General features: G+C 36.6%; 2 protein-coding genes across 3 annotated transcripts; both read right to left on the bottom strand.

Annotated features, from left to right (window-relative positions):
* Positions 1-473: 473 nt before the first annotated feature.
* Positions 474-3025, bottom strand: LOC122308376 (mannan endo-1,4-beta-mannosidase 7-like). The gene is made up of 5 exons (XM_043121663.1): positions 2415-3025; positions 2098-2292; positions 1786-1908; positions 1374-1576; positions 474-1214 (listed from the first exon to the last, which is right to left on the bottom strand). Exons 1-5 carry the CDS (start codon positions 2736-2738, stop codon positions 758-760), a joined length of 1302 nt encoding a protein of 433 aa, XP_042977597.1. The 5' UTR covers positions 2739-3025; the 3' UTR covers positions 474-757.
* A 6042-nt stretch (positions 3026-9067) lies between these two features.
* LOC122308288 lies at positions 9068-14157 on the bottom strand. 2 transcript variants are annotated; one of them, XM_043121544.1, is made up of 5 exons: positions 13861-14157; positions 11965-12695; positions 10847-11281; positions 10311-10443; positions 9724-9857 (listed from the first exon to the last, which is right to left on the bottom strand). In XM_043121544.1, the coding sequence occupies exons 2-4, from the start codon at positions 12689-12691 to the stop codon at positions 10313-10315; spliced, it is 1293 nt and encodes a 430-aa protein (XP_042977478.1). In that variant the 5' UTR covers positions 12692-12695; positions 13861-14157; the 3' UTR covers positions 9724-9857; positions 10311-10312. The 2 variants fall into 2 exon arrangements, with proteins under 2 accessions (XP_042977470.1, XP_042977478.1); XM_043121536.1 differs by lacking the exon at positions 10311-10443 and having other exon boundaries at positions 9068-9857; positions 13861-14155.
* Between the last annotated feature and the right edge of the window lie 1633 nt (positions 14158-15790).

The raw sequence follows: 15790 nt of genomic DNA, 5'->3' as shown, positions 1-15790 counted from the left end.
AATAATTAAAGATGTTTAAAAAATGATTAAAGAAAAATAACAAAATTCATTTATACTAATATATACATTTGACCAGTACATTTAATAATCATTTTAGCAACACCACACCGTTATTCTCATCTTTGATCTTATCATCTTAGTCACATCATATCATTAGTCACATCAATTGACATGGTTTCATACTTTTTATTGGCAAGTTCCATAAATGAAAACCCCCTAATATATGATTTGTTGACTGGAGGATAATAAAATTAAGGACTAAAAATAGATATTTCTTTAATGGCTTCGTAAGAAGAAATCAATGGCTAGTTGAGAATGAATCTCTCCAATTGAATGAATTCAAGTATTGATGTCAATTCCAATATGAGTGATAAATGAAGCCAATTTGCCTTGCAACATGCAGCCATAGTTCTGTTAACTCAGAATTTACAAATGATGGAACTTAGCAATCCATTGTAGTGTACAATTCAATCTAGTAAACAAGCTTCTACAGTTTCATTTGATGTAAAAGTCATAATATGGTGGAATAAACAAGTTCCAGGCTCTGCAGTTTGTTACAAACAGAGTTGCCTGAACAACTTTAGCTGACAACACACACAAAGTACAGAATTATAGAAAAGTTACATTGTTTAGTACTAGAAGCTACCCTCCTGGACAAAAAACACTCGGTCTCTAAGAGGGAAACCAAACCAGTTTTGGAAACCTTATAGGCCACACAATTAGATATGTTTACTTAAGACATAGAACATAGTCCACACTAGTTGCCGATATGCCTGCCTCTGTTTCTAGCCAACCATTGAGCCCTTCTGCTGGCCCTTGCCCTCTTCCACCTCTCAATGTTTCTCATTCTTTCAAAAAACTTCCGAATCTGGTGAAGTTTGTGAGACTGTTGGGCAATGATGTTTGCAGTTGAGGGGCTTTGGCTCAGAACTATCTCATACCCATCACGGAAAGAGTCCATGCCTTCACTTAGAAGTTGCCAGAACAGACCTCCAGCAGCTGCACCTCCTCTTTTAGCTGAGGAGTATATCTTGTAATACACAGTATTAAACAGCAGGTCTCTTTGGTATATGCTGAAACCAGCAACTTTCCAGGATTTCCCAAATTCTGTAAGAAGTATTGGCTTCCTAAGAATGTACTGTGCATCTTGGATGTGGGCGTTGAGCCAATTGTTCAAGAACGAAAGCTGAAATTGATTATTTGAGCTGGATAACCTGCCCATATCATGTAAAATTCGATTAATCTCAATTCACTGAGCCAGTTTTAGGCCAAGATTTCATTTTACAGCTTTTCTTGTTCTGTTGAACAGTCCAAATAATGATATACTCGTGATTATTCTTTTTGTATTTTCAACACTTGAAAGTAATAGTTACCATTGATCAGGATATGAGTGTGTCGTTGCAAAATCGATGCCAGGGATTCGATTATTTGCAATGAAATCTGTTCCGATTTCGAGACTAGGATTGAGTCCCTTCCTCTGAGGCGTGGATTGCCCATAAAACCCTTCTAAACCAGCTTCCAGCATGTGATTTCTATCAATGGACTTTACATAGGAAGCCATTTCAGTTATCCAAGCCTGTCGGACAAGAACCAAAGGATTTAAGTTTAGCACGAATTCTGAGCAATAACTGTAAAAACCATGGCTTGTAACATAAACAATACACAATGTTGTAACCAACGTTAAGGTTGCCTGGAGTGGAAAAAGTTACTGTATGGAGACACATAAAACTTAACCTAGGTCTAAGATGGGGAAAGACATTAAAAAAAAAGAGGGATCACTCTAACCTGAATAGTCCTCCCTGAAGGATCCGATGTGCATCTAGGTTCATTCATAAGCTCCCAGGCCATGATTGTTGGGTCATCTTTGTAATGAACTCCAGTATAGCTGTTATATCTGGACAGAACAGTCTGAAAGGGTATAGAAAAATTAGTGCTGCACATCATACATCTAGATCTCACAAAAGAAAAGCTCAGGAACTCTGCATTACAGAAACTAAATCTGAATACTATTTTATTTGCCTTATATAATTTTTGGTGTTAAAATCATTACATCTTAAAATCGTAGAAGAGAATAAAAAAATGAGTGGATTGCCTTACCTTCATATGGTTCTTGTAGTAACCCTTAACGACAGGATTCCTAAAAAAATCATCTTCAGATGACAGGTACTGCCCATGATTTCTTGCCCAATTCACATATTGTTTTTTCCCTCCAAAGCTGTCGTAGTTGTTCGCCAAGCTCAATATGAGCTTAATCCCATACCTCCTGGCTTCAGCTATAACAAAATCTAAGCCCTTCAAAGTTCAAACCACCAAAAAGAGAGGACCCAGAAAACCAAGATCAACATTCTGAACTTTGCAGATATAAATAATTGTACAAAATGGTAGAGAATAATGTGTGTGTGTGAGAGAGAGACCTTAAACATTTGCTCATTGTAGGAGCCAGGAGAGTACTGCAGGGGTCTGTAGCCACCATCGCTGAAAGCCCAAGTTCTAGCTACAGTGAGGCCATGGCTTGAGGCCTCACGAAAGGCAGCAGAAACTTTGGGTCTCTGAGATGGGTCAGAAGCCACATACATCAACCAGTACGCATTGAAGCCATTCGCATAGTAAGGATTTCCATTTAATAGAAAATGAATTCCTCTGGTTCTGATGAAACTATCTCCTGCTTCAACTCCAATGTGAAAGCACTGTCGGTGGATCAAAATGGCCAAAACAAGTACCAAAGCCAGATGCTTCATCTTTCTTTCTCACTCTCTGTGAATGTGGATGAAGAAATCTTTTCTAGTGTTTTTTATAAGCAGCTTGGAAGAAAGATGCGACTGTTTAGGCAGTTGCCTGTAGCCTGATGATGAAAGTTTGTCGTTTTACAACCGCAAAATTTAGGGAAAAAACAAGAGTGACTGTCAAGGCAGAGAAACCGACAAGGATAAAACCGGTCCTCGAAAATGAAACTATTTATCCTCCCTTCGGTAACGAACAATTTTCTACCTATATAGACGCCATTTCTAAGGTTTAAGTTACTGTATTTGAAAATTCTCCAATACCAAAAATGGAATACCATGCCGATGAAATAAGTAAGCTCTCGCCTCTCTTTAGAAAGCAAAACAGAAATCTTCCACAGAGGTAGGACCTCCCTCCCCTCTCCTTTTTCATGTTCTTTTTTTGTTTTATTTTTGTTTTCCTGCTTTTCTAGTTTAGTCTGGTTGTTTTGTGTCGGCTCTTGCATATAAAGAGTGTCGGATGCTCGTCTGGGCCGCTTTTGCAGAACAAAGGGAGGAGGGGACGGTGGGAGAGAGGTGGTGTGGGACGGAGCTTAATGCTCTGTTTTGGTACGGGCGTTCATGGGTCGTTTGTGGATGTCCTGCTCCAGGGATCATTCAGTGGTCTTTCGGCGTAGTGGGTGGATGGTAAACGGCGAGGAAGGAAGGCAAATGGTGAGGGAGCTGGAGAAGTGGTTCGAGGCGAGGTGGGGCTGCTCTGGTTATGGTACGAGTTGTGGGTTATGGGTCTAAGCCGAGGATGGTGGTCCTTAGCCGGGGCGAGACGGCGTCCATGGAAGAGGTAGATGGCGACGGAGCTGGCTGCTCCGTTTTGGTGTGTGGTTTTATGGGCTGCCTCCCCATGGTTGCCGTGCGTTTACCTGGGTCAGTGGCGCTTTCCATGCATCGGGGTGGAGCGGCCGGCTCGTGTGCAGGATGGATTACAAGGATAGTGGGTGGCGGCGGGAGAAGGAAACGATGCAACCCTAACGAGTTGGCTTGGGCTGGGCCCCCATGTGCACACAAGCTAGGTCTTGGCTTGGGCTGGGCCCCCACGAGCACACAAGCCCATTATCAGTTTTTTTAAGTTTTGGTTTTTGTAATCTGTATTAGGTTTTATAATTAATAAATAGGCTGGTGTCCCACTCCTTTTTGGAGGAATGTGAGTGTTTTGTCCTACTCTTCTTTTGAAGGAAGGTAGGTGTTGGTACTCTTCCTCCTTGGGAGGATAGAGTGTGGTTGTACTCCTCCTCCTTGGGAGGATGGAGCATGGATGTACCTTTCTTCTAAAGAAGAAAGGTTGTTTTAGCTCTATTTTGACATAGCGCTTTCTCTTTTGACTGTTGTCAGGAGAGAAGGTGTAGAAGTTTAGACAATGTCCGTCACAAAGAAATTTGTTAACGGGAAAGCTCCTGAGCAGTTGCGTTAGTTGACTTATAGTCTGGTTCTCCTGTATTGATAAGTCACAGTTGTAATCGTTTATGAATGAATGCAATGAAGTATATTTCCATCAAAAAAAGTTACTGTATTTGGGCATAATATCACTTGATCTGTATTGCTCAAGAAGAAGAATAATAATACAGATTTGATTGTAAATGAGGGGCATCCTTAATCTTGATATTTTCAAACTATGAAATTGGTATGGATGTAATGTGATGGACATGGAAGGAGCGCCACGTTTAGCTACTACTCCAAAGACGAGTCCGTTACTATAGCACCTCTAAAATATCCAGCTGGTCTAAAAGTCTATTCTATGGTCCAAAAATCTAAATTCATCTTAGATCTAAATCCATTATTGCATTTATGTTCTTCTAGAACCCCCCCCCCCCCTCCTCTCAGATGAATAATTAGGGGTGAGCATCGGCCGGTCCGGACCGGCAAAACCGACCGGACCGGCACTATTTGGACCGGACCGGACCGGACCGAATTGGGTCCGGTCCGGTCCGGTCCCATTTTTAAGGGACCGAAAAGATTCGGTCCGGTCCCGGTCCGGGAGTTTTTCACCCCGGACCGGACCGGACCGGACCGAATAGAAAAAAAAAAAATATTATTTATATATATTATTTATATAATAGTATTAGCATATTACTAATATATATAATAGTATACTATATGTATATATATTAAATATATTACAATATAATTACATAAATATTAAAAAAAATGTCATTAAATATTAGCATATTATATAAATATATAGTTATCACTATTACTATTATTACATATAGTTATTAGTTATAGTATAGTTATTATTACATATATTTATTAGTTATAGTATTATTACTAATAGACTAATAGTATTAGCATATTACTAATATATATATAATACTATATGTATATATATTAAATATATTACAATATAATTACATAAATATTAAAAAAAATGTCATTAGATAAAAAAAAAAAAAAAAAAAAAAAAAAAAAAAAAAAAAATCAACCTTGGACCGAATGGACCGACCGGACCGGACCGGACCGAATAGGACCGGACCGGACCGGTCCTGATGGAGTTCGGTCCGGTCCAGGGTTGGAAAACCCTGGACCGAATAGGTCCGGTCCGGTCCACAAAACCTCCCCGGACCGGACCGAACTCACCCCTATGAATAATTGTATGCATTGACTTGTTGAGCTTCAATTGAAACTCAAAAAAATAAAGCTCTTAACCATCTCTTAGAAATCAAGTTGTCATCATTTGTCTGATGAACTTCACTAATTATAGCTCACACGAGGTTTTTACCTTATTTTTATCAAATGATTGCTGTCAACTTTCTTGAGATCAAATTTTCTTTTCTTTTTTTCAACAAGTTGTTGGTCAATTGTATATGTTCCTTTTAAATAATTGTACTTGAATGTACAAGAAACTCAATTCTGAGTACTGAGTACTGAGAACTGCAGTTAATCTTCAGGCCAAATTCACAAAACATCTCACAGTATCTGCTAGCTGAGAAGGTTTTGTGGCAAGGCATCGTCTGCTCATCGTAAGCTGAACTTGTGGGATATTATACCCATGCCGACAATGGTCGTACCCACGTATCCAACTACTCTAGAACAGGTTCGAAGGTCAAAAGCTCGTTGCTTTACAGTCGTTGGATTAATATCATTTACTTTAGGTCTTCAATTCCAAGAACCAAACCTGTGAAAAAGCAACACAAAAAGCCGAAAAAAGGGGGCCCCTGGCCTTCTATGCAAAGTTAAAAACATTATTATCTGTAACTTTTCTCCCAGCATGGTAGTCGTGCTTGGTGAAATCTTTTAAATCAATTCATTTATTGCATAGGAACAGAAACAAAAAAATAAATAAATGTTTATTTGTTCTGCAAATTATATTTGGCATGCCCAGTTTTGGGTGACTTGTCTCTGTCTAATCTACCACGCGTCAGAACTTCGTGGGGCATGTGAGGGTTAAAGCCATGTGAGGAGCAGCTTCTAATGCTCTTTAATATGGTCTCTTTTCTGTGAATCTGTGATGGGGTTCCACAAATCTCAGACGCTACAGCTATGTCTGTTCCTTCTCTCTTTTTGCCTTTTAGTGCTTTGCTGAATCTGTGCAGGTGCTGCATTTTATAGCTATATGCTTCTTATTTGGTGGGGTGTTTTTCTTTCTTTACTTGGAAAATAAACGTTAAACTATTAAAATTTGTCACAACATGGCAATTTGCAGTCTCTGGTTTATGATATTTTATTACAAAAAATCTTTGATTTTTTTTTTGAATAATATATAAACGTTTTAAATTCATCTTATATCATTCACCTAAAAAATAGGGAAAAAAGGCATAACTATTTGAATCCATCTTTTCTGTAATATAATATAATCAAAGAACTAAGTTAGCCTAATCTGAACCTGCAGAATGATACAAAACATAGCATGTTCGAATGGAGCTTTCGTGGCATCTGTTTGGCTAGATCACAGGGAGGAAGAAATAGACAAAACCACCTCCGTACGGGAAAGAAGATCAAGAGCAAATTAAATAGACACCTTAGAATTTGAAAACCTACGAAAATAGACATTGCCGACAATCCTTAATGTCGATTCGTTCAGATTCCCATTTACTCATCTTCCTCCACTTTCACCAACCCCCCCTACTTCTTTTTTCTTTTCTTTTCTTAGGTAAAAATGATCATCAAGTACCCCCAAGAATTATTATTTTTATTATTATTATTTTGGCCTCGACAGTGTTTTTTTTTTTACTTTTCAGCTTTTACTCTATCTGTACTGACATAAGTAGAGATCTGCGGATCCGAATCTCTTCCGACATGTGACATGGGATGTCTGGTCAGTTCACTACAAATGAGTAACCACAACCTCACGGTGCAATTAACCATGCATGCACCTTTCGTTTGTAGATGGCTCCGACCCCTCAATGAAAACAAACAAACATGCCTTGCAATGCCGTCTTCTTTACATAATATGACAGGCCCATGAACTCTACCAAACCGTTTCGCAGGCTCTGCAACAGTTACAAATCAGCTCCCAAAACTGGGCTACAACTCTTTTCATTTCCAAGTAGCTTGATGGGTTACCGATGAGGAACATTGACAGGGCCAATGGGCTCGAAACTTTCATCAAAGCTATAGAGAGTGCATACTTTACACCGATTTATCTTTTAAGTAAAGATGGTATTGGTAACTGGTAAGTCTTGAACTCACGGTGCCCGAATTTGCCCTTCCATACCTGTGGTACTTGAGCAGGCCACCATCTTGCCGCAGATGCTCCTTTCACTTTCACTTCAACCATTTCAGACATGGGTTGCCTTCAAGTTATTATATATAGTTTCCTAACAGGCAAAGTTGCTTGAATGTTTCCAGCGGTAGCATAAGATGCATAAATCCCAGTTGAGAATTAACCACGGTGGTTGCACCTCAATATATATATATATATAGAGAGAGAGAGAGAGGGAGAGAGAGAACCTTATAGTATTTTTTGTTGCTAGTATCGCTTTGTTTGTTAGGTAGCATTAAATGGTCAATAACTATTGTCGAATATCTTTTTCCACTTCTGGTTTCTTCTTTTATTTTTTCACACCGATACATATTGTCTGCTGCATTAGTGCTACATGAAGGTTAAATTGATGGTGTTACACAAGTAATATTATTAAATTACCAATATCATAAAATAGAAAAAAGATAAATAAATCACTTTTAACCAATTGCAGACACATACCAAAGTTTTTCTGTAAAACGCGAGTAATTCAAATTGAAGCACATCCATATTTCAGTCTTTTTTCTGTTTAGTGGAATACTTTCCAGTGTATAGCCTATAGAATGGAACTAGTACTAGAGTAATGCCATAATTTTAAGAGAAATGCTACACATCATCCCACACCACATATTTTATATATTAAAATATTATTTTTTATTTTTTATTTATTTTTTATTTCATTTTATTCTTATTAAATTAATTGAATTATTATATTTATCATCCACACACTACATATTTATTATAAAAAAAATAAAAATAAAATAAAATAAGTATGGTGTGTGAAATGTGAGGATGACAAGAAGAATTTTCCTAATTTTAATTTGAGTGGGATTTTCTTTTTGAACAACTAATTGTAAGAGGTATTTGCATGCTGTTTCACCTTTTATGATAATTTTTATTTATATAAATAAAAACAACCGCAAAACAAATCGTTTAACATAGACAATACGACCTATCAACTTTTATTTATTTATTTATTTATTTTTTATTTATCAAAAGTAGCTGGATGTTAACCGAGTGACCAATACATTTATACAAGATGGGTTAAGACTACAGATCCAAAATAGGACGTTTGAAGAGCTCAAAGATTTAACTGGAGCCCATAAACATAATTTTGTAAATAATAATACTATAATTTGTAAATAATAATGAAATAGTTTAAGTCAAGTATTTTTAGAGTTTTTGGAAAAAGAGAGGAAAAAAATTAAATAAAAAATATTATAAAGTTAAAATATTGTAAAAATATAATTTTATAATATTATTTTTGTTTAGAGATTTGAAAAATGTGAAACTGTTTTATATTTTTTATTTGAAAGTTTGAAAAATTTGTAATTATTAGTTTGAAAAAATTATAATGACTAGTTTGAAAATTTTGTATTTGAATTATGCTTGAAACAATATGAAATAAAATGAAATTAGATAAATGAGAATTTTGCATCTCATTTGAAGCCCCAAACCTGCCATCTTATCACATCAACTTATAATGTAAAACTTGTAATCTATGCTTCAAAAGTTGGAACCATGCCAACACCCAAAGTCCTTAACGGATCGAGCACAAAACAAAAAACAAATGCAAAATCTTTGGCAGGAAATCGCATTACAGGTTCCAATATTACCTTCCAAATTGAATTTTGAGCACCACAATTAGCAGAATTGCCAAAAGTAGCCCGATAACCTCATTGATTTTCAGAGTTAGAATACTATTCCACATAATGTTTCAGCAACCAAAAGGCAGCCATGAAAGACATCTTACAGTAGTATGTCTGGAGCAGATAAGGCAGAACACATTACAAAATTGGAATATATGCCCAGTCGACTTAACAAACCAAACACTATGGAATGGAACCCTTCTCCACTCTCCAGTTTTCTGGACCTCAAAGTAATTGCCAGGTTGCGCGGCGTCATATACCGGACACATTCATATATACAAGGGGATTCAGTCAATTCCCTTATACACATTGCTTTTGTCAAAAATATTATTAAATAGACCGACGTGCTCGAAATCATGCTTTCAATAAAAAAAACCTAATCCATTTTATGATTTATCACCTTTCATATCAGTAGCAAAGGGCACCAAATTAAATTATCTTAGTAGCTATAAAACCACTGTGCAGTAAAATCAAATGATAAAGGCAAGAGACAATGCCCACATGGTGTATTATGTGACCTTTATTCTTTCCTTCCATGAAATGTTATCCAAGTTACTAATTGATTGACCACCGATTACTCAACTGCATCGCCACCCTCAGGATTCTGCAAATGATTGGAGGAAGATGATCCTCTTCCATCTAGTAGATATGACCATGCTAAGGCTGCAGTGCCAAGGGTGATCACAGCAGCACACGAACCCCAAATCCACTTCTGCCTTCTTTTCTTCATTTTCCTTTCATGTCGTGCCACCTCTACAAAAACAGGAAACTGCTGAAGTTAGAGGAGCAAATCATGGTGATCACATCCAACAGGGCCTATAGGAAAGCAGAGCACTTGTACAAGCATGAACTACCACAATTTTCCATTTGCATATTCTGGTTTGTACGTGTATGCATGCACAAAAACATGCATGTGTGGGTTTGTGCATAAAGAGAGTACTTCATCTGGTCCCCTCTAGTTTCTGGATCTCAAGCCACACAAGCTAACGTTGCAACATCTTCTATCATAGTTTCTGGTCCCCTCTAGGTTCAAACCGCAACACACTCATCTGTGTCTGTCTGTGTCTCAGTAGAGAGAGAGAGAGAGAGAGAGAGAGAGAGAGAGAGAGAGAGAGAGAATTTGGAAAGAGCATGGAACCCTAGACATGACCACCCCTGTCAATAAAGTTGAATCCTGAGGGTGGTAAGGAAAAAGCCTTACATTACCTTCACAAAGAGAAGTTGGCAGGTTCTTGAATAACATTAGATTGTTCTAGTAGACTTCTAGCTTCCAACACAGCTATAAACTGACGCCAATACGAAATGCAACATTGAGATAGGAAGAATGAAATCTTACAACCTGAAACCTCAATGGTATACAATATATAAATTCTCTTTATCTATTTATGAACCTCAATTACTATATATATTTTTCTTAAATGAAAATGATGAATAATCATGTAGTTTTAGTAATTGTCTCATTCTTCTTATTCAAACCTTGGTGGTATACAATGCATTAATTCTCTTTATAAACCTCAATTACTATATGTAATGTTCTTAATGACAACGAGGAATATCTATTTAGTAGTTGTAACCTACTTAATTTTGTTCAATGTATACTGACTAAGAAACTACACAGAAAAGGCACCAAAATAGAAGCTTTGCAGAAAACTAAGCCCCCTCTTCCTCTGTGTAAGCATATAAAACAACAAACAAATAACTGAAGGTTGAAAAATAATTAATGAAAGGTATTGATATCTGACCTAAAGCATCTTGGTTCCTCTGATACATTTCCTGATTCATGACCTCATAAAAATGGAGCCTGTCATATAATCGAGCAATCTCAAAGTTCTTTGACTCAAGCTGGGCTTCCATCTCCATCTCCACCTCAGCCCTTCCAACAGCCCTTCCAACAGATTCTGATACAAACCTAGCAACCTGTACCTGTTGAAACAACTCTTCCACCTGATTACATTCCAGCTGCTCACCCTCTGCCAAAGCAGTGGGATAAGAAGGAAGTGTCAATCCCACAACAGACAACAGTTGCCTAAGCCTCTGCCACAGGCTTTGCATGTTATTCAAGGATTCCTCTGCTTGTTTCCGCTTCTCTATTTCCATCAATACACTCAATCTCATTTCACGCAATTCAGCTTCAACGTCTTGAAGAGAAGGCTGTGGCCCACTCTCAGAGGATAATTCTGTACGAAGATAGAAAATTGCATGAGATAAAATACTGTACATACCCATACTGCTGTAGGCTCATAACTGTCTTTCATACTTAGGACAGTGATTTACAGACAGAGGAGCCCATGTTTTACAATATTCAAGCAATCATACTTTATAGCCAGATGGAAGAGCATGGCAAACAAGGTAGCTTATTCTATGAACGAAACTTTCTAAAAGGGTAAGAGTAAAATCCAATAAAAAGAACACTTCACTAAGTCATTTGGCTCCCAGCTTTTCATATCGGTGATACCATTTAGAAAACCAAAGTTTTTAAGGAGCATAAGTTAATGTATTGTCTCTGAGATAGAAAGTTCCAAGAATTCCTCTCCTACATTTAAATTCAAATAAAGCAATAAAAAAGAAAACGAATTCACTTTTTCAAATAAAGTCAAGGATAAGTAAAGAAAGTTATTAAATTTTCAAATACAACAATCTTTTGGACATCTTAGAATGGAATACAAGACCAACTTGACAGAGGAAATAATCACTAACAAGAACAAGGACAATTACCTTTTTCACTTTTTCAAATAAAGTCAAGGATAAGTAAAGAAAGTTATTAAATTTTCAAATACAACAATCTTTTGGACATCTTAGAATGGAATACAAGACCAACTTGACAGAGGAAATAATCACTAACAAGAACAAGGACAATTACCTTCCCAAGCGTCAAAAAACTCCCCCATTTGTGTGGTGAGAGTAAGAGGTTGATCGACCCCAGAATTATCCTCTCCATCAGTGTTGCTGGTAACACTAAGAGATTCATTTGGATCAAAGAAATTTTCAGACTCGCCATCTCTTTCAAGCTTCAACAAATTATCTTCCCCTGTCACACCATCACTTTTACTACTGTTTCCAAGTTCCACATGACTGCTCACAAGTTCTCCATTACTGCACCCAAATTCACTGCAGTGGTTCCCAACATGACTGTCACAGCCACCATTCACATGGTCCTCCTGATTAGCACCAGGAATAGTGAAAGTAACAGAAACATCATCAGCTGAATGGACAACCTCAGTTTCCACATTTCCAGCATTCTCATTGACCTTTTCATCAGGTTTTTGGCGAAGTGATACATTGTTCTCAGAAAAGCTCTTCATGAGACGTGGTCCACGCCGCTTATGGTTGATGATATATGGGGAGGGTGTGAAAGAAGTAGGCGAATCTGGAAGTGGGGTTGCCTTAGGCGTAGCATAGAGTGCTGGCCTTATCTGAGGGCGTTTCACCCTCCTTTCAGGGGCTGACGGACTGTTTCTTCTCTCCAGATTTGAACTTGGAATAGGTCTTGAATTAGGAGGCTTTGAATTAGGAATAGGCCTATCAACCGATTTTGAAGCTCCAGGTTCTAAGAACCGATCTAAAGTTATAGCAGTAAATGTTGACATGATTCTGCACCACCAAACAGTCAAATTAACTTAAAATAATACTCACTTCGAATGAGATGGAAAAAAATCAAATAAAATCTTTTTGATAAGTATTCAAATAAACTTAGAAGAAGATTCACTTAAATGGGAACAGAGGAAAAGAAATCTAACAATCAGTTGCAAAGAAAGAAAGTAGCATGTTGCTATCAAAAAACTTATGGAATCTCCAACACACCAGAGCCAATTAATTGTAACAGTGATGGAGCAAATGATGTTTTACTTGGGATTTTCTTTAATAAGGTATCAGAAATAGGAAAATCAAAGATTGGATGTTCTGAATGCATTTTCATCCATCAGGTACCAATCAGGACTCTAGTACTACGAGCAACAAATCTAAGATAAGGATACACTACATCTATATACTGTTTTTTGCAACATGAACTCCAAAACCTATTGCCTATAAAGAGATACACATTATACTATTCAGTTAATATATATATATATATATATACACTAATCTTTTGGTTGCCAGGTATAAGCGATATAACATAACTGAACCTCTACATAAGTTAACCTAATACAGTCAATTACTCCCTCTATACAACCACGAGGACAACACAGGACTGAGGATTAAACGAAATAAAATTCGGCAATATTGTACCAACAAGCCCAATCTCAAAATCCAAAGAGAAGGCAAAGCTAAAAAACTAGATAAAAATCTTAAATGGAGCCCCATGTAAGAGCAAGAGAGCAGAGTTAAAACCCTATGCCCCAAAATCTTCAACGTCCAATTCAAAAACTCCACAACCTGTGCTGACAAATATAGTCAATAATCTTGCTTTTACGACGGGCTAAACCAAAAAGGTGAATTGTCGCGTTCAAACAAGGCATCCCCAAATAAAATCTCGTAAGATCCCTAAACGCTAGAATTGGATGCCCAGAAAGTTTTAGAAAGAAAAAACGGAAACTTCCAGGAAAATCAGCCTTAAAATGGCTATTCATCCTAACTGTTCGGACAACCCAAAACAACATAAACCCTCACTTCGCCTTCCTCCGTATTCAAACAGAAACCAAAAACACACAAACAAGAAGAACAGAAAAGATCTCAAAAATTAGGAAAACAAAAGGAATATATATATATATATATAATAGGTAAGATACAAAACTGTTAGAAATTGAGAGATATTTACCTGGAAAGCGAAATGAAACAGTTCGAAAGAAATAACAGGGAAGAGAAAAACGTGGCAGGAAAGAAGAAGAAGAGCTGAGGAGGGAGAGGAGATGAATGGAAGGGGAGTGCTCTTTCATCGGCGGCCCCAAATGGCCAATGTTTGATGTTTATATTTCGACCTTTGTTTGCTGTAATCTTTGTTGGTTAGAGGCTATAGCAATGACCCTCTCCCTCTGTCTCTCTGTCTCTCTCTGAGACTGTCTCTCTCTCTCTCTCTGTGTCTCAGAGATCGCTTGACGCTTCGCTCCGCAAATGTTTGAAACGGAATAAGAAGTTTCGCCCACGCCCTTTTCCCAGTGTGAAGTGTCCAGAATAACCTTAGAACTAGGCTTTGATGGGAGTGTTTATACAAAGGATGTTATCGTCTTTTCAACAAGTGTTTGAATTTTGGCTTGGCAAAGACACCAACAAAAGGTATTTGGTCATAGGTGAGGTCATCGAGGTGGCGGTCTCCTTGGGGAACACGAATGCTTCTTTACATTTCTTTTTTTATAATTAAATAAATATATGGTGGAATATTAAATTAAATAGATTAAATTAAATATTTAATCTTTTTCTGTATTTAAATTAACCTACATTTAAAAGTCAAAGCATGCCATGCAATATAATTCAAAGGTCAGATTTTGTGGTCCTTGTCGGGTTGACAAGTATATTTGTATGCATAATATCATCTTTATTATTTTCTTTCACTCTCTTAACCCTTTCTTCTCAATTTTCATGTTTGATCTTCGGAAATAACATTTCATGTTTTTCAAAATAAATTAAAAAAAGTAGATGAAAATTTAATATTCGTGTAATAATTTTGACACGATAGTCAATTAAATTATTTATATTTTTATGATCGTTAATAACATATCAGATATTTATCACGTTAATACTGTTAAACATAAGGATTCAAATATAAATCCTACAAAACATGCAATAGAATTCAAGTTATGAATTGACTTAACTTATAGAGAAAAGTAAAAATATGAGGAAAAAAAAAAAGAAAGAAAGAATTTGTGGGAGAATTTGGATGAAAAAGATAAGGTGTATATATATGTGAGGCGAGGAAATCGTTGGAAAAGTGATTTGATTCTTTGCTTCCAAATATCTAGGGACACCACTTTTGGAGTTGGTCATAATATCGAACAACATTTACGTGTATTAATTAATCAACGTGTTAGATTCTAACACGCTCAAAACAAAATTAAACCAATAATGAAAACATGTCATTAAAAATGATTTTTTGCTTTACTTAAATTAAATGTGAAAAATATAAAATAGTTACGAAAAAAACTCTAACAACTATTTATATTTTTTACATCTAATTTAAATGACGTAAAAAGTCAATTTTTTTTTATAATGTGTTGAAGAACTTCCCGATTTTCATTTCATGTTAATTTGTTTGTAGTAAAAAGAAAAGTATCAAAAAATGAGTGTAGTCTTTTTACGTGGCCTTTGATGAGTCACAGGTCAACAAGCCACGTACGTAAACGTAGCTCATAATATAACAACATATTTAAATCAGAAAAACAGGGGTAAGAAATCTTATTTATATCAAATTATAACCACGTAGGAGTAGCTGCAATCAATCAACATGCTTGAGCGTGAAGGATTGGCATGCAGCTCCTGACAAGTGGTCCGAAACGACATAATAGCATTTACTTTTTTCATTGAAAGCCAAGTCACAAATATTCTGTGTTGGGAAAGGAGTTTGATCTTCGAATATCTCAGGAGAAATGATTTTCGGCATGATCTTTTCTTAAAGAACAAGGCCATGTTCGATTTGAGAGAGAGTTTTTATAATTTCTTCAACATTTTTTTATTATTAAACGTAGGACATGTTTGATTATCAAAAATTTTCAAAAGTCTTGTTTTAGTTTCAGATAAGCTATTTTAGTTTTAAC

Source organism: Carya illinoinensis, chromosome 1 (genome assembly GCF_018687715.1).
Source record: "Carya illinoinensis cultivar Pawnee chromosome 1, C.illinoinensisPawnee_v1, whole genome shotgun sequence".
Classification (NCBI taxonomy): Eukaryota; Viridiplantae; Streptophyta; class Magnoliopsida; order Fagales; family Juglandaceae; genus Carya; species Carya illinoinensis.
Note: the sequence above shows the minus strand (reverse complement) of the source record. Positions and strands in the feature narration are given on the sequence as shown.

Bases quoted from the DNA above. Each gene is read 5' to 3' on its own strand.
- LOC122308376 (XM_043121663.1), bottom strand. From the start codon at position 2,738: ATGAAGCATCTGGCTTTGGTACTTGTTTTGGCCATTTTGATCCACCGA. The intron at 2,293-2,414 runs GTCTCTCTCTCA...TGAACTTTGAAG, and splicing joins ACAATGAGCAAATGTTTAAG to GGCTTAGATTTTGTTATAGC. The intron at 1,909-2,097 runs GTAAGGCAATCC...ATACCCTTTCAG, and splicing joins ACTACAAGAACCATATGAAG to ACTGTTCTGTCCAGATATAA.
- LOC122308288 (XM_043121536.1), bottom strand. From the start codon at position 12,691: ATGTCAACATTTACTGCTATAACTTTAGATCGGTTCTTAGAACCTGGA. The intron at 11,282-11,964 runs GTAATTGTCCTT...ATCTTCGTACAG, and splicing joins GTTTTTTGACGCTTGGGAAG to AATTATCCTCTGAGAGTGGG. The intron at 9,858-10,846 runs GTCAGATATCAA...CTGTTTTTGTAG, and splicing joins GAGGAACCAAGATGCTTTAG to AGGTGGCACGACATGAAAGG.